At 44.0% G+C, this 22,301-nt stretch overlaps 2 protein-coding genes and 1 pseudogene across 3 annotated transcripts; 1 reads left to right on the top strand and 2 right to left on the bottom strand.

Moving 5' to 3' along the window:
• Window positions 1–1,019: 1,019 nt before the first annotated feature.
• Window positions 1,020–3,110, top strand: LOC307233035 (piggyBac transposable element-derived protein 4-like; the record flags this gene model as incomplete). Its single annotated transcript, XM_080004247.1, has 2 exons — window positions 1,020–1,107; window positions 1,387–3,110. The coding sequence occupies 2 exons, from the start codon at window positions 1,020–1,022 to the stop codon at window positions 3,108–3,110; spliced, it is 1,812 nt and encodes a 603-aa protein (XP_079860373.1).
• Window positions 3,111–7,029: 3,919 nt separating this feature from the next.
• Window positions 7,030–8,592, bottom strand: LOC307233034 (arrestin domain-containing protein 3-like; the record flags this gene model as incomplete). The annotated part of the gene is made up of 5 exons (XM_080004246.1): window positions 7,030–7,313; window positions 7,409–7,496; window positions 7,895–8,066; window positions 8,170–8,230; window positions 8,337–8,592. 5 exons carry the CDS (start codon window positions 8,590–8,592, stop codon window positions 7,030–7,032), a joined length of 861 nt encoding a protein of 286 aa, XP_079860372.1.
• Window positions 8,593–9,062: 470 nt separating this feature from the next.
• LOC307233033 lies at window positions 9,063–22,301 on the bottom strand (annotated as a pseudogene). The gene is made up of 13 exons (XR_013844785.1): window positions 22,049–22,301; window positions 21,889–21,928; window positions 21,628–21,774; window positions 21,428–21,525; window positions 20,964–21,223; window positions 13,875–14,000; window positions 13,596–13,781; window positions 12,017–12,281; window positions 11,832–11,892; window positions 11,580–11,727; window positions 11,381–11,477; window positions 10,871–11,127; window positions 9,063–10,736 (listed from the first exon to the last, which is right to left on the bottom strand). The product of XR_013844785.1 is annotated as an uncharacterized misc_RNA (transcript).

Genomic DNA, 22,301 nt, shown 5'->3' with positions numbered 1-22,301 from the left:
TTGTGCAGAAGAATGAATGGGTGCATGGGATAGAGAGATAGACAGATAGATAGATAGATAGATAGATAGATAGATAGATAGACAGATAGACAGATAGATAGATAGATAGACAGATAGATAGATAGATAGATAGATAGATAGACAGATAGACAGATAGACAGATGATTCATCCCCAGAGGGCAATAGTAGCGTTAAAGCAGCTGATATCAAAACGACAGGCAATACAAAAAAAAAAAAAGCAATGACAAAGAAAATTGGAAAAAAAAAAAAATGATGCAGGAAACCTGAAAAAACGGCAATAAAAATAAACCAAGAAATTAACAATGAACAAGAAAGATGTGGCACCATATTAAAAACCTCACATTTCACTCTTCTTTACATAACAGTGAGTTAAAGATAATAAGTTTAGCAGCCGATCCACAGCCGCGGCGGTGACAACGGGGAGAGTGGGGAGTCGAAGTGAAAGTTATTCATACTGAAGATGGTGACTTCATTGATTACCAGGACTGATCATTTGTGAAATCAAATCAAATATTTTATTTCTCGGGGGTCGGGGGGTGACTCTCGTCGGGGATTTCTTTCTTTCTTTCTTCCTTCTTCTTCTCTTTTTTTTTTTTTTTTTCCTCCTGGTAGTTTTTTTGGGGGGTGGCGTGGTGTGCTGAGCGGCCATCTGGCGGGCTGGCTGGCCGAGCCGCAGCCCCAGCAGGCAGCTGCAGCCCCAGCAAGCAGGACGTGCATGCAGCTTCTGACGTCTGCGGCCACGCTGCAAAGCTGCACAGCGGAGCGGAAACAATGAGGAGCGGGCGGCGCACGGAAACCACGCAGATCCGCGACCCGCAAGTTTTTTTTACCCCCTAAAGCTTGTACATGTGCCGTTGATTGTTGATTGAATATTGAAGATCTTCCCGAGTTTTGTTTTGTTTTTGTTTTGCATACCAAAAAAAAAAAAAAAAAAAAAAAAAAAAAAAAAAAAAAGACATAAAAAAAAGACTCATGCAGGGACACTTTAATACCCCGACATGGCGACGGCAGGAAAAAGGGGAGAGCTTTTTACTATTTTGGAAACTAGCGCGGACACCGAAACCGAAACGACAAACGCCGCCGCCGGTCAGGAGGCTCCGCTGAACCTCTCGATCGCCGACGTGAAGTGGTTCGAGATCCCCTTCAGGAAGCCGGACGACGGGGAGGAAGAAGAAGAGGACGACGACGAGGAGGAAGACGACGACGACGACGACGAGGAGGATGACGGTGGCGGGTCCGCCAGCGCGGCCGCCGCCGCCGCCGCCGCGGAGGAGGAGGAGGAGGAGGACGGGGAGGAGGAGGAGGAGGTGGCGGACCCGGCCAGTTTGCTCGCTGCCGCCGGCGGCGGCTGCAACATTATTCTAGTCACTGGAAACGGAGTGAAACACGAAGAGGAGGAGTACGCAGAGGACTGTTATTATTCTACCTCCAACAACAACTGCTCCAACGACTCGGATATCGATTTCTCCGATCTGGAAGAGGAGGAGCGCACGGGCTTTTTCGGCTTTGAGGACCTGGAGGAGGACTACGCCGCCCCGGACTTCTGGGGGGAGCCGGACCAGGTCATCTCCATCGAGCAGTTCTCCGCTTCGAGCGGCCCCCAGCACCCGCCGGGGGACGAGGCTGACGCCCGGGACTATTTCCGGATACTCTTCCCGGACTCCCTCTTTGAACACATGGTGGAACAAACAAACAACTACGCCCTCTACCGGCAGAGGAGGAGCGGGAAGTCCGACCCCCACTGGCACCCCACTGATCTGAGGGAGATGAAGGCCTATGTGGGGCTCAACATCCTGATGGGCATCAACCAGCTCCCAGACTCCGGGATGTACTGGGCCAGTGACATTTTCATCGGCAACGCGGGCTTTAAAAAGACAATGACGGCCCGGCGTTTTGAAAAGCTCACTCAGTACCTCCAGCTCTGCGACCGCGAGTCCGAGCCTGTGCAGGGAGAGCGCGGGTACGACGGCCTCTTCAAAATTAGGCTTCTCCTCGACGTGGTGGAGAACACCATGTGGGACGCCTACATGCCCAACCGCTGCTTGACCATTGACAAATGCACCATAGCTGTGAAGGGGCGCTTCTCCCCGACCCAGTACATGCCCTCCAAGCCTCTGAAGAAGGGGCTGACCGTGTGGATGCTCTGCGACTCGCGGTCGGGCTACTGCCATCGTGCCAGGATCCACGTGGGCAGGCCCAGTGAGGATGTGGCCATGGCCTCCCTAGGTTACAGGGTCGTGACTTCTCTGGTGCGCGGCCTCGAGGGTCAGTACCATCACATCTTCATGGACAGCTTCTTTACCTCCGTCCCCCTCCTGCAGAGGCTGCTGAGGGACGGGCTGTACGCCTGCGGCCCCACCCAGCCGAGCCGCAAAGGCTACCCGGAAGTACTCCGACCACGCAACGTGGGCAAGCTGTCTCCGGGTGAATTCTACCAGTGCCAGCGTGGCAACCTGGTCGCCACAGTGACCCGGGACCTCAAGGTGGTCAGCTGCCTGTCCACTAATTCCGCGCCGGGGATTGTGGGTATTAGCCCCGGCCGGCAGCAGCCCGATTCAGAAGGGGAGGGGGACAGCGACGGCATGGGGAGCAGCGGTTTGTCTATGGGCCTGCCGCGGCCGCTGCCATTGCTGCTGTACCAGGAGAACATGCGGGGGGTGGACCTGTGCGACCAACTGAGGGAGTGCTACCAGGTGGGCCGGCCGTGCAAGAGGTGGTGGCGCTACTTCCTCTGGTTCTACGTCAACCTATGTATCGTCAACGCCTACATCATCCTGAGGGAGAGCCGCGGTGGCACCCCGCCGGCCGGCTTCAACGGCAAGCAGTTCACCCAGCGCCACTTCCGGGTGCGGCTGGCCCAGCAGCTGATTGGTGACTACCAGGGGGCGAGGGGCATGGAGCGGGCAGCGCGGAAAAGACACGCAGACTCGCCCATCGAGTACGGACACCGCCTGGAGCGCATGTCTGAGCGCTCGCGCCGCTGCAGGAACTGCACGAACAAGGGACTGCGACATGAAAGTGTGTTCGGCTGCAAGATATGCAATGTCCACCTATGCAGGGGAGGGTGCTTCTCTGAGTTTCATAAATAAAAATGAAGTGTTTTTTTTTTCCTGTTTTTTATTTTTTGTTTTTATACCTTTATGTAAACCGATAGCAATTTGTGTCAAAGGGGTATCTTTTTAAACTGTCAAACGATTTGTAAATCCAAAGGTTGCCACTGCAAGTGCACAATATAGTCACACACTTTATGTAGAGCTAGTTTTAGGGTAGAATGAATACTATTGCACGAATTACTAGTAAGAAGAAGATACTGTAGACCGTTTTATTTAGTTTAGAATGTTTGGTTTGGCAGATCGCCTTTATAACATTGACAGAATTGCCTTGTGTCAAACTTTTTTATACAGTGAATACAAGATATTGATTTTATAAGAAAAAAATGAAGATCTTTCTGCACTTACAATTCATCAGCAAATGTTTACTATGGTTTTTTCTCTTGTTTTGCAAAATAAAAACTTCCATTATAATGCGTTGCACCTAATTGCCTCATTTTAGATCCAGGTATTTTAAAATGTCATTTAGGTAACAGTGGCTACGTTTAAATCCAGACATAACGTGTTTGATATACAGTATATTCACAGTAACCAAATGAACATTGGCAAGGCAGATTCAGACGCGACCCCTCCTGGTGCTTCCTGCATGCATGCAAATGTGGGTGTCTCCAGGCCTCGGAGGGGACACAGCTTGGAGCAATTAGCGAGAAGAAAAAGCCCTTCAGTGCTTCCCCGCCAATGGACATGGTGATGCCATTTCGTACTCCAAACGCAGTACACACTAGCAGCCATCTGTGGCCCTACCCGGGATCCAAACTCTAACTCTAATCCTGGTACTACTTGTCGGTAAAACGGCTGCAACTGGGATGAAAGATCCAACAGATGAAACGCATGGGGTTTTCCCTACATGAGTCCTTATGGGCCAGTTCGTTCATTTGAATGATGTGAATAATTTATTATCAAGACATTCTCATTAAGCCGCATTACGGCGCGTTGGGACAAAAAGCCGCCTCCATTCTGAGACGCCGAACGCGTAAAAAAACACCGATTTCTTTTTTGTTGTTATGGCCGTCATGAACATAACGATGAGCTGGGGTGGTTATAAATCTTGTGTGCGGGCGAGTGCGAGAGAAGCTGGTTGGGTTTTTGTAGTTGAGGCTGCCAGTCTCCCGTGTCTTCCTTCTGGGCCTTCCCTCCTTCTCTCGCTCCCTCCTTCTCTCGCTCCGCTCTGCCGTCTAGGGCGCTCTGCCGTTTTCTGGGTTGCTGCGTCTCTCCCTCTTCAGGCTTCTGCTGTGCCATCCCACACACACACACACACACACACACCCACACCCACATACACACACGCGCGCACGCACGCACGCACGCACACACACACGCACACAACATACCCAAACAACACCTCTCCCCCACATGCTCCCTCCCTTCCCTCTCTCCCTCCCTCCATTCCCTCTCTTCTCGCTTTCCCCAGCTGGGAGAGGGTTAGTCAACTGGACGCCCCTCCCGCTGATCTGCGGGAGCCCTGCGGGGAGTCACCATGGCAACCGTGGCCGGCAAAGACAGGGAGTCGCCAGCAGGCCTGCGTGGTTGTCATGGCGCCGTCTTTGGCTACGGGGGGGTGGGGGTTTGGGTGGGGTGTGGGCTGTTGGGTGTGGGATGCGGTAGGGAGGTGGGGAGGAGGCGCCAGAGGCCAACTAACCCACCCCCCCACCCCCACACACCCCCACCCCAACCTCACCCCCTTTTACCCAAAATCAGGCAAGGTTGTGGTGTGCGAGAGGTAGGCGGGTGGGGGAGCAGGCCGGCTGGATGAGAGCCTACACGCTGGTCGTGGAGCCAGGCTTGGGACAAAAAGCCCCCTCCACCTCATAACCTCACCCCCTTCACCCAAAATCAGGCAAGGTTGTGGTGTGCGAGAGGTAGGCGGGCTGGGTGGGTGGGTGGGTGGGGAGGGCTGACTGGCTGGATGAGGGCCTCGACACCGGTCCTGGAGCCAGGCTTGTAACCAAGGCAGTCTTTAGTCTACACCCACTAACTACACCCGCCCACTACTACACCCGGCAGCCAGGACGCAGAACTACACTCAAATATGAACCACATCGCTGATCTGGGTGTAGCCGCTCGAGCAGATATCACACTCTCCGCACCAGTCTGTTCTATTCGGTTCCGTTATGTTCTATTCCATTCATACACACACACCTCTACTGTAGTCCCATTGTTTTTAACAATTATTACATTATTTGATATTTGATTTTACATTGATAATTCATTTTGGGGTTTTTTAAGAGCCATCAATACTCCACATTGTATGTCCTGGTTGTGTCAAAACACTATGTAGTTGAATATTATATTGACAGCACACTGGTCAAATCCACTGAGTCCTCTCTCTCTCTCTCTCTCTCTCTCTCTCTACCGTGGGCACATCCTTCATGTGGTGTCACAATCAGAACACAGAACATGGGCCCGGTTCCACTTTGGGGTCAGAACACATGTAACACCGATGAACGTTCCTTTGCTTTTGTTTGTTTTCATGCCTTGCCGTGTCACTTAATGATCCAGTTGACAGGGGCGAGTTCAACATGCGTAACTCTCGACCTGATGCATCGTCTGACTTGATGTTGTGGTGAAGGGATGACGTTTTAGAATTGAAGCAGTGGGTAAAGGAATTAACATTTGTTCATTTCCCCCCATCTCACTGCAACGTCTCAAACTCGTAATTCTCATCACTAGGTGCGTAGGAGCTGCCACGTGATGAGAAAAGGACATCCTTCTCAGTAATCCTGACAAATAGTCTTCCCAATCAGTTTTTATTGGTGTAAAAGTCACTTGTCACATCATGTACAGGCATCATGTACTGTGTACTATTAGTGCTGCTTATTTTCTGACGCACAACTTTTTGTTTAAATCATAGCTCACATCTCCATCTAGTGGACAGCAGAAGCCATAGTGGGCAAACTTCTAATCCAGAAGCACTGCAGGGTAGGCCATTTGGAACGATACATAAATGATAACAAAATTAATTGGCCTTATAATACGAATCCAAGCTGCCTAGATGTCTGGTATCACCCTGCGTTGTCCCCTCTATGTTTTGTACTGATCACGATGTCAGACCCCATGGATCCTTCCTCGAGCTAGTTCTCGAACCAGTTGGACGTCTTTGTTTTCTGCTCGGGCGGTTTCGATGGTCTCTTCAAAATGACCAGAGGCAGTTTGATCTCACAGTTTCTCGCCTGTGGAAAATCAAGAGTGACCTACAAATAAATAAACACACACAATATTTAACTTGTATAAGGGACAAAATTACTGTATTAAATACAAGTTTAAAAGGGGGTCGGCTAAGTTTATAGGGCTAGATGGATTGTATTTGTTTTACTTGTTACTACAAGTTTAACACATTTTCATGTGTTTGTACATTTATTTGAATGGCTGATGGAACGTTGATGGTGTCGTTGTTTATTGTGGCACAACAAATGAATATTTTACAGAGGTAATGTGTCACTTTGTGTCTACTTTTCTGGTTCTTTTTTTACACGTATCCCTCTCCTGATCAGACAGCCTGAGTCAGAGCCATTGATTCGGAGCTGTTTTTCAGAAAAAACGGGCCAGTCTTCAACCCGATCCCTGCGTCCACTCTCATTAGTGTGAGCAGGCCAGTCACCAGTCGGACGTATGTTATCCCACATTAGGCTAGGGAATACATGGAGATGGAATATTCAATATTTAATATTTATAAAAATTGTGCTCAACAATGTAGCTAACTATTCGTCCCTACAAAAAATATGTTGTCCTACATATGAAGAACCTATTTATTGTTATTAATGTGAAATTAAAAATGCATTAGCGTGTAGGCCGCGTGGAAGAAAAAAGTAAAGCGAAACAAAGTCAGAAATTACTGTCCGCGATTGCTGCTGTTGACCAATCGGAATCGAGCGCTCCGCGGTCAAAATTGTACGGCGTACTAAACCAGGGTCCCGTGGCCCACCTTGAGCTCGTACTGCAGCCCCATCATGGAGCAGTTGAAGAAGGTTGGGGGGAGGAGCGGCGGGACGCTCAGGGTTCTGGCCACCGTTTGGACGCTCCCCTCCGGGACAACAGAGGTCTCCGCTCCGAACGCCACGTCGTTCGTGTGCACGACCCTCCGCGACCCGGAAACAAACGTCTGCTTCTCGCTGAGGTGGAACTTTGGGGTCACGGCACACCGAGAGTGGTTGAGCACCTCCGCCCTGACTTCCATGGCTTCACCTGGAAAACGGTGAAAGAGACGCGTTCTCTTTGGGGCGGATTGATCGGGTCAAATCAGTGAGTAAACATCTTTACTAACTGTGGGCTCTACTGACCTTGTTTCAGGCCCATTTTCTCTGAGGAAACATTGACGGTGACCTTTCCAGATCCAAGGAATAAAATCCGAGTCGTGTACTGTGGCTCCTGTAGGTACAAAACAAAAACAAATTGTGAGGTGTTACCAGAATGAAAACAAATAGTCTAAAATGCATTGAAATGAACATCAAATTGTATTCCATGTAGTTAAACCCAAACTCGAGCAACACAGCAATCATAGATAAATAAATAAATAAATGTTCCTCCTTATTGATTTGAATTCAAAATATATTTTTGAAAAGCATTTTTTGAGAATTGATTATAATGCATGTTATTCTAAAAATGGTTCTACTTTCTTATACTTCTTTTTTTTAATTGTCATGTCTGGTTTAAATCAGACATGACCAGTAAATCACTTTCCAACTCTACTTTTGACAAGTGCAATAGAAATAATTTTTATGAATATAAATATATAGCAGCTTATGGAAATCGCTGAAATTCCATACCTTCAGTCCTATGATAATCCTCTTTGACTTGGACACAAAAGGAAATTCCGACTTGGTTAGAAATGGAAACTCAGTCTTGGACTTGTGCACCAACCAAATTGACCGTGTCAGCTTTGTGTGTAAACTATATGTAATCTTGCCCCATTTCCCCTCATAAGAGGAAGGCATATCTCTGTTGACAGCAAAAAAAACAAGACAATAATTATTGACATTAATCTGCGAATGTTTATTTGAAGAAGAAGTGCCAAAATGACCGAGCTGATTGGAACACACACCTATTTGGAATCTCAAAGGTGAACGAGTAGACATTCTTGCCACGGCCGATGATTTCAGAGCCTTAGAAAAAAAAAAAGATTGATTTCGCTGTTTGTTATATGTGTCAACGTATTTAAAAAAGTATAAATGCTTCTAACCACACACAAAAAGGGAGTTATTCACCAACCATCTCCTTTTTTATCCTGCAGAATGATATTTTCAAAATAAAAGTATCTCTTCCTGTCCCGGCGGGTGGTGGGAGGGTGGCCGTCCTCTCCGGGCCGGGTCACCTCAGCTTTTCCTTCGGCTTCCACCAGTAAACACTGCACTCTGGTTTCCTTGCTGGTCACCACCGTGATCCTTCCAGAGAGGACGTCGCCCGGAGAGAAGCTCCCCGTTGGGTTCACCTTGTCGTAGTCCACCCGTAGATGCTTTATGGTCATGGTGAGACGAGGTGATATTGAGCCCTTACACACATCGTGGAATCAATGAGCTACATCCAATGACTTCTTCCGAAAGCCAGATGAAGGACGAAGCTTCTACTGGCGCCAAATGAATCCTTGGATTCCGCTGGAAGCTAATTTAAAGTGATCCATTGCACTTGGATGGTGAAGTGTGTCCTCTCATCCAAAGACGCTGGTACGGTAACAGGCAGTTTAACCAGCGTGGGAGTGGAACATTTGGGAGCCTGAAGCGGTGTGGGTGTCTCACAGGGTCATGTGGCCTGTGCTGCAGGTATTGCTTTCACTGAGGTAATCCTATCCACCACGGTGCCCCACAATTTGACCTCTATATCAGTCCCAGGAACACTAATAATCTAACAAAAAGTGCAAATATATGAGGCCATGAGTTTGTATAAAAAGTACTCTTTATTTTATATATGTATACAAATATCAAGTATTTTACGGTACATTTCAAGACAACCACCACCAACACGAATGACAAAAAAACATAAATGACCATGAATGTTGAAGGGGGTGTGTTTACACGGCTCAGTGGAGTACTGGTTGGTCAACAGCGGCAATTTGCGGTCAGTTATTTCTGAATAATGATCGTCTCTTAATAGGGAACGTGCCATGTGTCGCAGGCAACCACTTCTCCACCTGGTTTCATGTCACAATGCCTACATGCTAATGCTAATGCTAATGCTAACACTAGCTAGGGGTGATACTACGTAAAAACTACAATGGAAGAGTTGAGAAAAATGTGGTTATGAACACTTTCACATTTAATAGGTTAGGGCAACGTTTTGATTTATAGGTTTAATAGTTTGCTACGTTGCTGCAGTGTTTGCTCAGTGTTGTGGAGCACTTTTCTTCATGGAAACTAAGAAGAAGAAGCCAAGCAGAACCTAGCTCCCGCTAGGCATACTAGTCCCAAAATAGGCATACTAGTTACAAAACTAGGCATTCTAGTTACACAACTAGGCATACTAGTTACAACACTAGTAATGCTAGTTACAAAACTAGGCATGCTAGTTACAAATTGGCATACTAGTTACAAAACTAGGTATACTAGTCACAAAACCAGGCATACTAGTTACAAAACTAGACGTACTCATTACATAACTAGGCATATTAGTTACAAAACTAGTCATGCTAGTTACAAAACTGGGCATGCTAGTTACAAATTGGCATCCTAATTACAAAACTAGGTATACTAGTCACAAAACTAGGCATACTAGTTAAAAAACTAGACATACTCAATACATAACGAGGCATATTAGTTACAAAACGAATATACTTCAGGAGTTTGAAATCAATATGCTGGCTCAATGTATTCTTTTATTTGGTAAATAGCCGTGTAATAAAAAACAATCAAAAGCAACCATCCAAAGCATGTGTGCTTGCATGTGTTGTGTGACGATTAATGATTGTTCTTTTAATCAACACACACGCTTTGGATGGTGGCCGGTGAAATGAGGCCTCTGCGTTTAACCCATCCTGGCTTGTCCTTCCTCCGGGGGCACAGCCAGGAGCAGTGGGCAGCATTCATGGACGTGCCCGGGGACCTGGTGATGAGTGTCCATCGCTGGTCAGACGATGATGTGTGCAACTCCACACGGAAAGGCTCCTATTTGGGAGATAACCCCACCGGAGCACAGTGCCAACAGGTGGAAATTGAACCCAGGACCTTCTTGCTGTGAGGCAGCAGTGCAATGCACTGCGCCACGGTGCCACACAATAAATAATATAATGTGCAACCAGATGGTCATTATTGCAAAATAACCCCCGACAGGGTGATCTCATATTGTTAACTTATATTATTTTCACCTGGCAGTGTAAAAGTATTTTCAATCAATGTTGAAATTAAAGATCCTCAAATGCTGTACAATGGTAAACTATCAAATCATTTTTCAAATTATGGTGCGAATGCATATATGTGCAAATCCCTGTGCCTTTACTCGATTAATTGGAAATAACCCCATCTATCCACACTCAAGTATCCAGACTTTCTTTTTCTCTCAGAAGGCCTTCTCCTCCCAAGAAATAGTGGATCTTTTTCTTCCTTCTTTCTCTTTGTACGGGAGAACAACAATTGGCAATTTCACCTCAGGATTTTTGTTCAAGGTGACGTCCAGAACCACCTGGAAATGAAAGAAGAATATATGTATGTACAGTATATATATATATATATATATATATATATATATATATATGTGTATATATGTGCGTCAAAGTCTTCCTGCTCACGTTTGGAACTGTGTACCACTTGTCTCACCTTCAGCCTGTACTCCAGCTTGATGATGGAGCAGTTCAAGATGGAGGGCGGCAGTTCTCTGGGGATGCTGATCACCTTGGTCACAGTCTGTTTGCTGCAGGACGCTACGGCTTCGCCCTTCTCCTTCACAATATCGTGTGTGTCAACCCTCCTGCGACCTTGGGCCAAGAAGCTCTTTTTCACGTACAGCAAGAATTTGGGCTTCACTGAGCGCGTCGAGCGGTTGTTGATTTCTGCCGTGACTTTCAGTGCCTCGCCTTCAATGTGGGATGAAATTGAATGAATTACCACCTGAACCCAACCGAGTCAGATTAGGATTAGATACAACTTGCTGATATTGCTAATCGCTGCCCTTTTATAATTAAGTGGACAAGGTTGTTTGGCCAGAACTAGTATACAATATATTGTTAAACTACTGCCCATAGTGCCATTGGTGAATATGGGGGTGTCACAGGTTTTAAAAGCTCAGAAAATAAGAAGATACCTCCCTCTGCTAAATTGAGCTCTTACCTTGTTGGTATCCCATCTTTTCCGTGTAAAGGTCTAGTGAGAGGTTTCCAGAAGCGAAAAACGTGACAGATTTGTCTTTACAGCCATACTGAGGTTCCTAAAAGACAGTGTTACCTGGACTCTAAATGAATGTGATCCAGGGTGAATCTCCCGGAGATTTATCATTTGACAATAAAAAAAATTTGAATCAGAGGCCTACCATGAGTCTTGGAATATCCACGTCTGTCTTTGACACAAAGGTAAATTTGGTTTTGGTCGTTTTTGGCAACTTCATCGACTGTTTGAGCTCAGCCCTCAACTGATAGACCACTTTGCCTTTGTCGGCTTTGAAAGACGATGGCATGTTCCTGCAAACCAACAATAGTTAAAAAGTTCAAACAATTACTTACAAGTGGAAAGTGAAAGTAAGTGTAGAAAGAAGGATGGGTTTCAGTTCAAAAGCGTATTGCACCTTTCTGGTATTTTAAAGGAGAAGGGGAAAACATGGCGTCCTGGACCGACGGTGCCAGAGCCTAAGAAAAATGTATTTATGTTGCAGTGAGCTCTCAGTTTGGAAGAAAAGTAGCCGGTCACATCATCAATGACTAAAGTTACTGTTATGATAAAAAATAATATTAGGTGGATCGCTGTACTCACCATCTCTGGCCTTTCTCAGGATGTCTTGCTGGATGTCGTAGTATAACTCATCAGAAAATATCACAACATGAACGTTCTGCCCGTAGTGCTCATGCCAGCGCACCTTGGCTTTACCCTTCGATCTGAATCTGAGCGAGCTGATCTGTGCTTCCTTTGAAACCTGCACCACTATTCTGCCTAAAATAATGTCCCCAGCGCTGAATGTGTTCTCACTGTTGATCGCATCGTACTCGATGGAGAGCTTTTCAATTGTCATTTCCACAAAGTTTCAGGAAAATTAACTAGCAGGTCTCCGCGTTGTGCAACGAAAGTCTCCACTGAGAGCAGCCTGAAAACAAAGTCAGGCGAGTCAAGAAAAACCGGTTTATCCAGTTTTGCCAAAAGAGCCACTGCTCAGTACAAGATGTTCTGGGGCTGTTTTTTTTCTTTTCTAGCTTTAAGTTTTACTCGTTTATAGCTTGAGCACATTTCTCCCAGCAGAATTCACTTTTTCAAAACGATTAACACACAGGGCAAAAAGGTGCCAATCCGAAGATTTTCATTTCAATAAATGTCTGTTAAGTCACTATCTCACGCCGAATGAGGTAACACTGATAAGTCCTTGCATTTGAGTATTAAGAACCGGATGTCAGTGGCGACTTTTCCGCCGTGCATTCACACACCACATTCACATGCATTGCAATGCATCCACACACCTAAAATTACTGCTTTTTGCGGTAATTTTTCAATTTATCACAGCATGGCCGTATTCTCTTCTCTTAAAACGAAGATGACCAATGCAGAAAGAACGTCACTCATGAGCATGAATGTCCAGAAACAAAATGCTTTACATTACGTTTCCAATTCCGGAAACCTTTACAAAACCTTTATCCTTTACCAATTTAATGATGCTGTATAAATTGAGAATAAAAATAAAATCCAGCAAGTTAACAAATCCCTGCGAAAACAGAGAAATGTCCAAAGAAAAAGCAAAACAAATTCCTATCTTGGGTATTTTTCAATATGGTATTGTGGTAATGTAACAAATTGGTGTCTAGTTTTAAACTTGAATTAAACAGTTTTGAAAACAGTCTGTAAACAACTGTAAAAGGTGCTGTAGATACAGAGTTTTGATGGTGGTTTGAGTTGGAGTGAGAAAATAATTAATGTGTTTTTAAAGATGTGTCCATTGAATGCATTTTGTGTAAAAGCAATGAGAAATCATCCCTGTTTAGTCCACTGTGGGCGTCTCTGCCCACAGGTAGGTGTTTAGGGAAGGAGTCTTTCTGGCCGTGGTTTGCCAACATGACAAGAGTTTTTATTTGAACAAAAAGGCTCGCTGGCCACAAGTAGAAATAATAAATAATAATGATGATGATTATGATCATTTCAGGCACTGGAGGAATGGCGTTCCGCTCAGGCTCCTGCTCGGCTGACGGATACCTTACGCCAATTCCCTCTGCAAGACAGACAAACATTAAGAAAGCTCCCTGCCCCGAGTCAGACCAATTAGTGAGCGCTGATTCGGACGATTCAAGGGAGCTTGGAGGCCGCAGGAAAGGGAGCTGGGCTGCCGTCTGCAGCTGGGGCTTGACCACACCCCTTGCTCCGCCACATACTCCCACTGCCGACTTAGGCCGGGGAGCCGTCTGGCTGATAGCCAGGAAGAGAAAGTCAGCCACAACCATCTGCACTGCCGGCCATGCACCACCCGGAAGTTAAAGTGCTGGAGAGCCAGGTACCACTGGGTGATCCGGGCATTTATGTCCCTCATGCAGTGGAGCCACTGCAGTGGGGCATTGTCTGAACAGAGGGTGAAAGCATGTCCCAGGAGGTAATAGCGGAGGGAACTGATGACCCACTTGAACGCCAAACACACCTTGTCCACTGTGCTGTACCTCAACTCCCGCTCGGAGAGTTTGCGGCTGAGGTACAGCACTGGCCGCTCGGTCCACTCCACCTCCTGGGAGAAGACCGCACCCAGCCGTTTGTCCAATGCGTCGGTCTGCAGACAGAAAGGGAGAGAGAAGTTAGGGTTAAACAGCACTGGCTTCCTACAGGGAGCTGACTTTACCCTCGCAAACGCCTGCTGCCACTTCTCTGACCACTTGACCGGATCTGGAGCACCCTTTTGAGTTACGTCGGACAAGGGGCTGGTTAGCTCCGAAAAGTCGGGTACAAACTGTGGATAGTAGCTGGCAAGCCCCAAGAACTGCTTCCCCTCCTTGGTCTTGGGTCTCGGTGTGTTTGCGACTGCAGTAATTTTATCAAGTTGGGGTCGTGTCGTGGCTAAATAAAGGTCCAGACCTGGAGCCAGTAAAAAGTCTGGATCTCTGTACGACGTTTCTATCTTATTCTGACTTCAAAAAACTTGGAAGAAAAAACACAGGAACCAAACAAAATCCGATGCAAAAAGTTTACGTGTGTCAGAGGGACAAATACAGCAGTAAACTTTGAGTAGGCTTTGCGAAACCGACTGAACAACCGAGCCTTTGTTCTTCCCTTATGTCCAAAAAACACCCTTCTTCTATTACATGGTCCACCCCTTTCAGCGCCGCAAACCATTCAAAATTCCTTCACTATGGTTTAATCTTTTTTTGGGTAGTTAAATAACCAATCACAGTCTTTGTGGGGTTGAGCCAATCACAGCTCGCAGTCCTGTTACCAGGCATTTTACTATTTGTTTGGAGTGCTTCTTCCAAACTTCCCCTTGTAATGAATTTGAGCTGGACCATCGGATATGTGTGAACATCACCATGCACACAACAAACCACCACCTGTGACCCCTCCACCAAAGCCTCGGGTCAAACCAGGCTTGCTAGATCACCAGAGTCCAACAAAGCCTGATGTCTACCCCCTTGTAGCCTTACTGGTACTTGGTATGCCCCTTCCCAATATTTTAACCATGATAGGGACTCAGCTTGATAACGTCCATCATGAGGTGTTTGAAAGGAGCACTTGGAATGGAATGCAGAAATTCAGCGGGAGCAACGCCTCTTCCTGCATTGTTGTGGGCACAATTATTATGTTTACTTAATTCTCTAGCTTTCCCCCGTTTTTGAAAAATGACCCACCGCAGATTTTAGGTACCTTCGGTGCCGTTGAGTTACTTTTTCACATCATTTGAATGTGGAGACTCAGAGCTTCAAAACAAGGTGTCACTTGTGCGAATTAAGCAATATTTTTAAAGCTATAGCTCGTTATTGACCAAGGTGCGGCAAACGGTGTTTCTGAGATAATCACCCTCAAAGTTTACCCTACACTTGGCTTCATTCAGCCAGCTCCCAGAATACAAATGGATGGAAGGACCAACATGGCTACTTGCCACATGGCCATTTGACACCCTGCTGAATGGGGCCTTGACACCCTGCTGAATGGGGATGGTAGCTCAGGCGGTTGAGCTGGTCGTCTAGCAATCTAAAGGTTGCTGGTTCAATCCCAGGCTCCTCCTCCTGCTAGCATGCTGTAGTGTCCTTGAGCAAGACACTTAACCCCTAATTGCTCCTGTTGGCTGCATCCGTCGGTGTTTGAACAATTGTAAGTCGCTTTGGATAAAAGCGTCTGCTGAATGGAGCAATCTCTGCATTGTTCTTATGTTTTGAGAGAATGTTGAACAGAGTCATCAACACACAAGGTCTTTGTTATAAAAAAAAAAGGCTTTTATTTAACAGTAAGAATGTACATGTTTTAAAATAATGGCATTATTTAGGAGTTTAAAAGTGCGGCCAATACAACAAAATGTAGAGTCTAGCAATTGTATGAGTCTCTGTATATCGATGGGTCATTTAATATATAAATGTGCGTATGCCAAATATCTTCAAAGTTGTTGGAGTTATTATGTTGGCTAACCCCAACCCTACCCCAGCTACACTCTGAGAGCATGTTTGGGGCCTCTTTTAATTTTCTTTAGGCCCCTGGCTGAATTTGCAGGTAAACTTGAAAATCTTTTCCATTGCTACTTGTTCATAATCTGCATCACCAACCTCATCACATGTCACTTCACATCAAGTCACATCACGTCATGTCACGTCACGTCACGTCACGTCACGTCACATCACGTCACGTCACGTCACATCATGTCACGTCATGTCACGTCATCAACTTCCGTTGTTACAACTTCCGTTGTAACAACAGCGGGTGTGTCGTCAGTCTCCTCCAGTGTTTCTTGAAAATAGTTAATTTAGTTATAATAATTTAGTTTCATCGTCACATTCAGGTTGAAATCCACTGTTTGAAATGTTCGGGATAACACCGATATCAGATTCAGCATCGCTGTCGGAGAACTGACTGTCATCACAGAAAAAAAAAGTCAATTATGCGCTGCTTACACTGACTTGAATCCATCGCACTGGTCAAATTAAGGTCGGCGATATGATTTAGAGCTTCCACCACCCGCTTCTCATAATCCATAACAACAAGGAGATGAAAGTTTTAACAGACAACTGAAACCGAATGATCCTTGTCTTGTTAATAAAAGTGACGTCAGCATTTCTTATGCCATCTACACAACAATCGATCCAGGTGTGTGTATAAAACACGTAACATTTAAAAGTTGAACTCTATCAAAATGATTTCACATTGTGACTGCACATCACATGGAATATGGAGGAATGATCTCACCTGGACGGTCGCTTTAAAGGAAATGATCGATGGCCGTTTGCACTGAAAAGCGTCTCGGTAAGTGAACTGCGTTACCTCATGTGATCTAATTTGAATATTTAACTTGATGGTTTAACATTTATCTACTATTTATAAATCAAACACACAAAGGAACACAAATCTAGAAAAATCTCATTTTCCTTCTAGAAAGGTTTTTTCAACTTATTTGGCGGCTCCTGGAGATTTTAGTAATGCATGACAAGTCGGGTTTTGCTGCGGTGGGTCACAAATGGTGCTCACCATATGTCAAACAAGCAAAGAAAAACTAGCGGGGGAGATACGGCTCCCCCTGCGGATCATACAGTAACAAGTGGCTCTGCCACTAGAAACTTTGGTTTGCCACAACAATATTTCAGTGCCTCATGCCTGTGAGTAGAGGAAAAACCAGATTCCTGAGGAATCCTGTGTCCTCATCTGAGGAGGAAACAACCTTTATTAGACAAGAGCAATATCAGGTACGGTGGCTTTGTTGGCTGCGTTGGCTTCAATTTGGGTTCAAGTACATTAATGTAAATAACACAAATTGGAAGATCAGTAAGTATTGGAGGCAACTTTCATTTAGGAGGATTTAAATGTATATTTAATACAACACAGACAATTAATACTATTATATAATTATAGGACCCGGAATTATGGTTGTGGCACCACCCCTTGCGGCTGCCTGCGAGAGCGCCTCATGTCGATTATGCACATTTTTGTATTTTTAGAGCTTATTGTGCGTAATCACCACATGTCATTTCACTGCATATATGTATGACCGTATGTATATGTATGTGACAAATAACCTCTTGATCATGAATCTTGAATCTTGGGAATGGTAGGGTTATGACATCAAATTATTAAACGGATGTTCTGTATATCTCATTAATTCAGCTACACCGCGCCATATCACATTGACCCGTACACATTCATGGAATCAAAATAAAACAAAAGACACTTTACAAGAGATAGAAAAACAAACAAACACAACCGGTTGTACTAAATAGACAAACGCTGTTTTATACACACAACAGCTATCCCTGTCAAGACGTCATGTGAATCTCCATAAAAGGGAGGAAGAGCAGTAGTATTAGGATCGGTGCACCACTTCAATGTGAAATGAGCTAAGTGAAAGTTGCACATGTTGATGATGAAGAGGTGTTGTCAGAGAGAAATGAGCCGATTTGCTTTGTAGCAAGATAAAGGCTACAGCATGCAATCAAAACAATAATCCATCTAACAAGTTTCTGAGCATAGTATGCAACAAGACATAATTAATCTCCAGAAGATTGCAACATTACAGCTAATCATAAACCCATCTCCCTCATCCACACTTTTGCAATCCAGCAAACCCAACAAGGAGCAGGTGCAAAAGTTTGTTTGAAAGCAACAAAAACGTTCTCCTGTCTAATGGCTGGGCGAACGATACGTCAGGATCCAAAAACAACAATAATCACAACAGCCCAGAAAGGCCATGCAAGGGTGCGACCCTGAGGAGAAAATAAATAACAAAACAAATGTCATGACTTAAATGGTGAACGTTCTTTTGTGCCGGCTAAAGTTATAAGGAAATAAGAAACTATGTGACCATCTTGTTCTAATTATTTTAGGAAGTCCTGTGTATCCATGACACAAACAGCTCAATACATTATCAACATTCAAATGAATGTGGTGCCATTAATAAACTCAAAATCAGTCAAAATAAATTTCCGTAATGTGGCAGAAAAAACATTACTGGCTCCACATAACTTCAATAATAAGTTAAGCAACTAGAGAGGGCAAGGAAAAATAATGTGATTCACACACCAAAACATTTTAAAATGTAGGGTTCAATTATGCTCTAAATTTATTTATATCATTTTACTTATACCCTTAACGGCACAACTAATAACTGTAAACAATAAGCCTGAGATCTTCAGCAGTCATCAAGCTAATAGATTCCTGACTGGTGTCGATCAATAATATTTGATCAACTATCCATTATCTAATGGTCGCTTTGTGTTACGTAACTTCTAAAAAAATCACATGAATTATGCGTTACGCTTTGAACTGCTAGTCTTAAATCCTGGCCAGGTAGTATTCAACTATAAGTCACATCATTTTGCAGTCTGATTAGAGAACAATTGATAGGTTATTTGGCATTTCCAAACAAGTTATCACCTTTACTTAAACAAAAAGATATATGACTATAACATAGCCAGCATTCAAATTGAGACCATCTAAAACCTTATTATTAACATAGTAAACACAATCAATGAAGCAATCCCTTTTGTCTATAATCTGTGCCTAATCCTGTCTCTACTTGATGACTTAATTTACCAACCATTTGAACCATCTCCGAGAATTAACCCTAACCCAATACTCAAATTACAATGAAATTTTCTTAGAGAACATTTAATCATCTGTGCACTATCAGGACAGACAGAGTGATAAGACTACGGCTGTGAACATGCACAAAAGCAACCCCTCCAGGAATTCAGAAAATCCCACAACTCCCAGTTGGAGCAGAAAAACATTCAGATTGCAGTCATTCAGTTCAAAGTTTTGCCCGATGCAGTGACATCACCGAATGTAGGTCCATCGGAGCCCAGTTGGCCAGGGTCCCCAACCAGGCACAACATCATTTTCAATTGTGCGTTCGCGGTACTTGGAGGCCAAACACTTCGTGTTAGTCAGTGGAGAGGAGGAGCAGCAGAAGTGACACAGAATATCAGGCGAATAGGAATTTCTTCGAGCCATGGTGATGCCCTGGGCCACTTAATGTGCTTGCTGCAGACATTGTCCAACAGGCAGTGTCATAAAGAAAACACTCCAGGGTTCTATGATAGCAATGTCTCTAGGTGATATCACAGTAATCATTAACTCAACTTCTGAACATTGCTTCAACAACTAGGTAAATTTAGGACAATGTCACATTTAAATAAGAGCTAATCAAAATGGTTAACGATGGAGCTCAATAAGAGGTATAGAGCTAACGTCAATCAAGGTCTTTTCATTGATATGCTCGCATACATTTCATCTCATAATAATTCTAATGGAGCATATCAAATAACTGTATTTTCAAATCAATTAGATATAAATAGCAATAATATCAATAATTCACAAGGACCTTTGAGTGCTGGACATGTTACGGCCTTACTTAATTGGAGAGCAATTCTCTTTGACCAATCCTGTTGTCAGTCCTTCAGGTCTTCCCAATCAGACAGTCACTTCTACACTGGTCAAAAGATCAAACTGCAGTCCATTGGACTCCTGTTTAAATGCTAAAACTGCGGAAATAAAACACTGGATAGACAGGTTGGTTAATATTCATCAATACACAATTACAACAATAATTAATTCACAAGATATATCCAAAATTAATGTTTAAATTCTGAAATGGCCAAATTAAAACCCATTGAAATGGCCAACGTATTTCACCTTTATTTTTATGTTTACATTTTTAGTAAGCGAACGCATACATGCCAATACCTCTCCAGTGTGCAAGACAAATCCCACTTTGTTAACCTACTTGCTAGGTTTTATACTGTATATCAACAGCTACCTTATTCAATGTCAGGTCGAGATTACTTTTAGAATAAAAATTAAAAATAATGGACTTTGATCAAACAATTACCAGCCTTACCCAAAAAGTCAACGGTAAGGTTTTGAACACACCAACACTACTGTATATCGTACCAAAACAGACAATTCACTCATGCAATATTACTATTTAATGTATAGTGTCTAATCTATACTGTTAACTTATTTATCATATCCTTTATTTTAGAATTTCCAATTTACCAATGCTCCATGCCATTGTGCCACTCCGTTACTACTGTAACACTACAGACTACCATTCTGTGGGATAGATAAAGTATTATCTTACCTCAACCAGCAGATCACTTTGATGCAAGACTACAAAACAAAAACTCAAAAGAGAAAAATAAATAACTCAAACTTTATAAATCAGAACTAATGCATTTCTGCTGCTGTTATGCATCTGCTCTCTGTAACGTTACAAATATATATTTGGTGGAGGTGTGGATGTTCACTGGCCTGGTATATATGTGTATATATATATATATATATATATATATATATATATATATATATATATATATATATATATATATATACATACATATATACATACATATATATACATATATACATACATATATATACATATATACATATATATACATATATACATATATATATATACATATACATATATATACATTAATATATATATATATATATATATATATATATATATATATACACATATATATATATATGTGTGCGTGTATAACTTTGCATCAAAGTCACGTTTGGAACTGTGTACCACCTTCAGCCTGTACTCCAGCTTGATGATGGAGCAGTTCAAGATGGAGGGCGGCAGTTCTCTGGGGATGCTGATCACCTTGGTCACAGTCTGTTTGCTGCAGGACGCTACGGCTTCGCCCTTCTCCTTCACGATATCGTGTGTGTCAACCCTCCTGCGACCTTGGGCCAAGAAGCTCTTTTTCACGTACAGCAAGAATTTGGGCTTCACCGAGCGCGTCAAGCGGTTGTTGATTTCTGCCGTGACTTTCGGTGCCTCGCCTTCAACGTGGGACGAAGAAAGTGAATCACACCCTGAACCCAACCGAGTCAGATTTGGAGTGGATACTACGACTCACTGATATTGCTAATCATTGCCCTTTCTTAATGAAGTGGTATAGCGCCATTGGTGAATATGGGGGTGTCACAGGTTATAAAAACTCAGAAAATAAGAAGATGCGCCCCTCTGCTAAATTGAGCTCTTACCTTGCTGGTATCCCATCTTTTCCGTGTAAAGGTATAGTGAGAGGTTTCCAGAAGTGAAAAAGCGTGACAGATTTGTCCTTACAGCCATACTGAGCTTCCTAAAAGACAGTGTTACCTGGACTCTCGATCAATGTGATCCAGGGTGAATCTCCAGGAGATTAATCATTTGACAATAAAAAAAATTTGAATCACAGGCCTACCATGAGCTTGGGATATCCACGTCTGTCTTTGACACAAAGGTAAAGTTGGTTTTGGTAGTTTTTGGCAACTTCATCGACTGTTTGAGCTCAGCCCTCAACTGATAGACCACTTTGCCTTTGTCGGCTTTGAAAGACGACGGCATGTTCCTGCAAACCAACAATAGTCAAAAGGTTCAAACAATAACTTCCAACAAATTTGAAGTGGAAAGTGAAAGGAAGTGTAGACAGAAGGGTGGGTTTCAGTTCAGAAGCGTATTGCACCTTTCTGGTATTTTAAAGGAGAAGGGGAAAACAAGGCGTCCTGAACCGACGGCACGAGAGCCTAAGAAAAATACATTTATGTTGCAGTGAGCTCGCAGTTTGGAACAATGACTAAAGTAACCATTATGCTAAAAAATATTGGGTGGATCGCTGCACTTACCGTCTCTGGCCTCTCTAAGGATGTTGTGCTGGATGTCGTAGTATTTCTCATCAGAAAATATCACAACATGAATTTTTTGCCGTTGCTCAGGCCAGCGCACTTTGGCTTTACCCTTCGATCTGAAGATGAGGGAGCTGATCTGTGCTTCCTTTGAAACCTGCACCACTATTCTGCCCGAAACCAGGTCCCCTGCGCTGAATGTGTTCTCACGGTTGATCGCATCATACTCGATGGAGAGCTTCTCAATTGTCAT

Source organism: Zeus faber (assembly GCF_960531495.2).
Source record: "Zeus faber genome assembly, chromosome: 7".
NCBI classification, from domain to species: Eukaryota; Metazoa; Chordata; class Actinopteri; order Zeiformes; family Zeidae; genus Zeus; species Zeus faber.
Note: the sequence above shows the minus strand (reverse complement) of the source record. Positions and strands in the feature narration are given on the sequence as shown.